The 3,658-nt window shown below is 48.1% G+C and overlaps 1 protein-coding gene across 1 annotated transcript in view; it reads right to left on the bottom strand.

Annotated features, from left to right (window-relative positions):
* LOC126990174 (ankyrin-1-like) overlaps positions 1-3,173 on the bottom strand; it is a 13,275-nt gene extending 10,102 nt beyond the window's left edge. Inside the window, exon 1 of the mRNA XM_050848726.1 lies at positions 2,803-3,173. Within this exon, the coding sequence (XP_050704683.1) occupies positions 2,803-3,060 (258 nt within the window). The 5' untranslated portion in view covers positions 3,061-3,173. The remainder of the gene's footprint in view (positions 1-2,802) is intronic.
* Between the last annotated feature and the right edge of the window lie 485 nt (positions 3,174-3,658).

Raw genomic sequence — 3,658 nt, 5'->3', positions numbered from 1 at the left:
CACCCAGAATCCGCGGGCACTTACATCAACCCGTGCATCCTGTGAGGTATTGGCTGTCCTGTATCGAAGGTGTTCGCCGTCCAGGGGAAGCAGTGCCGGCTCGGTAGTGACGTCTTGGCATACCTCCCCAAGCATGCTGGCTGTCAGATCCCTCACTTCATCGTGTCGAATACAGACGAGTCCTCCTTTTTTACATGTCATGGTGTGGGTGACATCATTTGGTGATCCACATGCACAGAGATCAGGCAGTCCCTCAATCGGCCAGCCATATCTCAGAGCAATGGCGTCGACAAATTCTTGTTTGTTAAGGCTGAAGCCCTTTGCTCTGATTGGTAATGACGTTAGCCAGTTAGAGGCGCCTGCCTCCTGTGCTGTGTGTATTTTTCTACCCATTTCTGTGGACAGGTGTTGTGTAAGACGGTCCAGCTCGTCTTTTTGGGCCTGTTGCCTTTCTTCTGAGATTTTTCTTTTAATATCTCTTATTTCTGTTTGGTCTATCTCGCCTTCTGCCTCCTGAGCGATGATCCTGTTGATGAGTGACCTGGTAAGGCTGATGGAGTTTTGGTTCTCCTTATCTGCCAGCTTCTCAGGGTTGGTGATCCCATCCCACCCAGTCTTGGGGAAGTGCTAGCATATCCCTCTCTTCCTCCCCCAAAGCATGATATTTCACCAGCGCCGGCAAGAATACATTCTTGACGGCATTTTCCAGTGGTCGGAGGGTGGACTGATGCCGGGGATGGTGCGCATCAGGAACGTCCACCGATGTTGGATGCCGTGGTGTACGCTGAATAGGCAGCGTGTGGCTCAGTCTTGGCAATGGCAGACAAAGCTTCTATTTCCTTCACCCATTCAGCTACTTTGTCTCCCACGTACTCCTTCTTATATACCTCTGTCCCGATCACTGCACCTAAGTGTCGTTGTCCGTCCTTTGTCACAATGACGCCACTTCCTCTAAAAGTTTCTGCGGCATGGTCATAATGTTCAGGTTTGACAATAAGGACAGACTTGGTGGCGTTAGGGATGTATCCTATCTCAGGGCCGGCGGTGTTCACAGTGTCCCACCACCCTTTTAAGTCTGAGATTTTACCAGCACCTGAGAGGTCATCCGCATAAGCCACCTGTTTCACCCGTGTTTCTGCGAACGCGATTTCATTTTGGAGGACTGATAGGCCCAGGGCGTACATAGCCATGGCTATTGGGTCACCTTGTGTTGTCCCCTCAGATGATTTTAACACTTTCACCTTTCCACTGTGGCTATTTATGTATAAGTCAGTCGGGTATGTATAGGTATTTTCGACATACATAGCTAAGCTAGGGCACTTGGTTTTAATGTTATGTATCATAGTCTTTCTATTTATTGTGTTGAAGGCATTTTTGGCGTCAACATGAAGCACTGCTTCGCACTCCACGTGGTCGAATATCTCCCGCATGGCATGGACTGCTGCTTCTCCTCCTGCCTGCTGCCCCGCACAAACTTGGAGGTTCCCTGCTGCCATTCTCACATCTTCTTTGACGACAGCCATGATGCATTTGCCTACGATGCGCCGCAGGACTTCTCAGACTCCTATAGGCCTGCATCCCGGCCTCTTGTCCAGGGGAATGAGGCGGCATGCCGTCAGGGCGTCCACATAGTGGCAGCTGGAGGAGGCGAGTTTTCTTGCCAGTGCTGCAATGGTGTTGCGCAAGTCACCAGCTGCATTGCCAAAGTTGGCGCTGCTCAGCAAGCTTCGCCATCCCCGTGCATCAAGTCCTGAGGGCCCCGCGCTGCCACGAGTCTGGAGGGCCTTCTTCCACACCATCTCTCCTGTTATCCTTTCGTATATAACTGGATTCGGTGGTTGGTGACATCCTGCCAGTCTCAGTCCATTCAGGTCACTCGGTGGAGGATGTTTTTCCTTGAGTTGACTGATCGTGTCCCTGGTGAGTGGAAGCACACCCCGTGTGGAATTTTCTGACAAGGCTCGTGTTGCAGACGCAACGTTGCCTTGTCGCATTTTGTCTGCAAACTTCTGGGCCCTGTCTTCTGTGGAGGTGTTGTTTTGCTGGGGTCCGGGGAGCCTCTCCTGTATGGCTCTGGCTTCTCCAAGGAGGGCATCTAACTCGTTAGTTTGCCACAAGGCAACTCGCCTTCTTAATGCCTCGATATTTTCGGCTTGTTTGGTCTTTGGGTGTCATTAGCCAACAGAGTTGGGGCTAATGACCTCCAAGCTATGGAGCCCTCCATGATTATGTGTCGGGAAAATAAACATGGGTGGAGGTATCATTTATGTAGTAGTGGTACCAGTCGGCTATTATTATTATTATTATTATTATTATTATTATTATTATTATTATTATTATTATTATTATTATTATCATTTTTATTATTATTATTATTATTATTATTATTATTATTATTATTATTATTATTATTATTATTATTATTATTATTATTATTATTATTATTATTATTATTATTATTATTATTAGTAGTAGTAGTAGTAGTAGTAGTAGTAGTAGTAGTAGTAGCAGTAGTAGTAGTAGTAGTAGTAGTAGTAGTAGTAGTAGTAGTAGTAGTAGTAGTAGTAGTAGTAGTAGTAGTAGTAGTAGCAGTAGTAGTAGTAGTAGTATAGTAGTAGTAGTAGTAGTAGTAGTAGTAGTAGTAGTAGTAGTAGTAGTAGTAGTAGTAGTAGTAGTAGTAGTAGTAGTAGTAGTAGTAGTAGTAGTAGTAGTAGTAGTAGTAGTAGTAGTAGTAGTAGTAGTAGTAGTAGTAGTAGTAGTAGCATCACCACGGCTACCAGGACTGTGTTCGCCCCAACTCACCTCTCCACACTGGTGGTTGGTCAGCACCGCCAGCACCTCCTCGTGCCCTGCCCGCCGTGCCAGGTCAGCGGGGGTCATGCCGTCGGGGGTCAGCACGTGGGGGCTCACGCCCAGGTGCAGCAGCTCGCTGACCATATCCGGGGACAGCCCGCGCTGCGCCGCGCGGTGGAGGGGCGTCAGGCCGGCCGCGTCCATCTCGTGGCCGTCATTGAGCTCGGGGATGACGGCCTTCAGCCGTGCCGCCGTGCCCTCCGCCATGCTGGACACAATGTGGCGGTGCCAGCCTTCATCCCAGCGTCGCCGGATCCTCTGCGGTGGCGAGCACGTGGAGACGGTGACACTAGTGACGCCATTACTACAGCCCGTCCGCGAAATGTGTGTCAATGCTCTCTGCCTGGGAGAAAGTTCTTTTCCTCCTCAATTTTCTCCTCTCCCGTAAAACAAACAAAAATATCAAGTAGCCTGTATAAATCTACATTGGTGTGAGGGAATAGCAGCAAACACCCCAACAATCTGATGGCGGATTACAGGCTGTTTTAATGCAAAGATTTTGAGAGTCTACGTGTCGCCGCCGCTCCCGCTGCTCGCTGATTGGCTCCTGCGTTATGACGTCACGCCGGGGGGCGGGGCCAACTCACATTCGTATTCCATTATTTTTTTTTGTCTTTCTCAAGAATATATTTTTGTATTGTGTGTCTGCTTTATTTTTCTCATATGCCTCTATATAATAGTGTGCGTACTTGGCCTCAGCCTAAAAAATGAATGAACAACACTTATCTGTATTTATAAACCCTTGCCCTGCTGTTCCCAGCAAACAATAGGCTAGGTTAAAGCCTGGTACCCATACTATTATATA

Source organism: Eriocheir sinensis, unplaced genomic scaffold (genome assembly GCF_024679095.1).
Source record: "Eriocheir sinensis breed Jianghai 21 unplaced genomic scaffold, ASM2467909v1 Scaffold1470, whole genome shotgun sequence".
Taxonomy (NCBI): Eukaryota; Metazoa; Arthropoda; class Malacostraca; order Decapoda; family Varunidae; genus Eriocheir; species Eriocheir sinensis.
The sequence above is the reverse complement of the archived record's forward strand: the minus strand, read 5'-3'. Positions and strand labels throughout refer to the sequence as shown.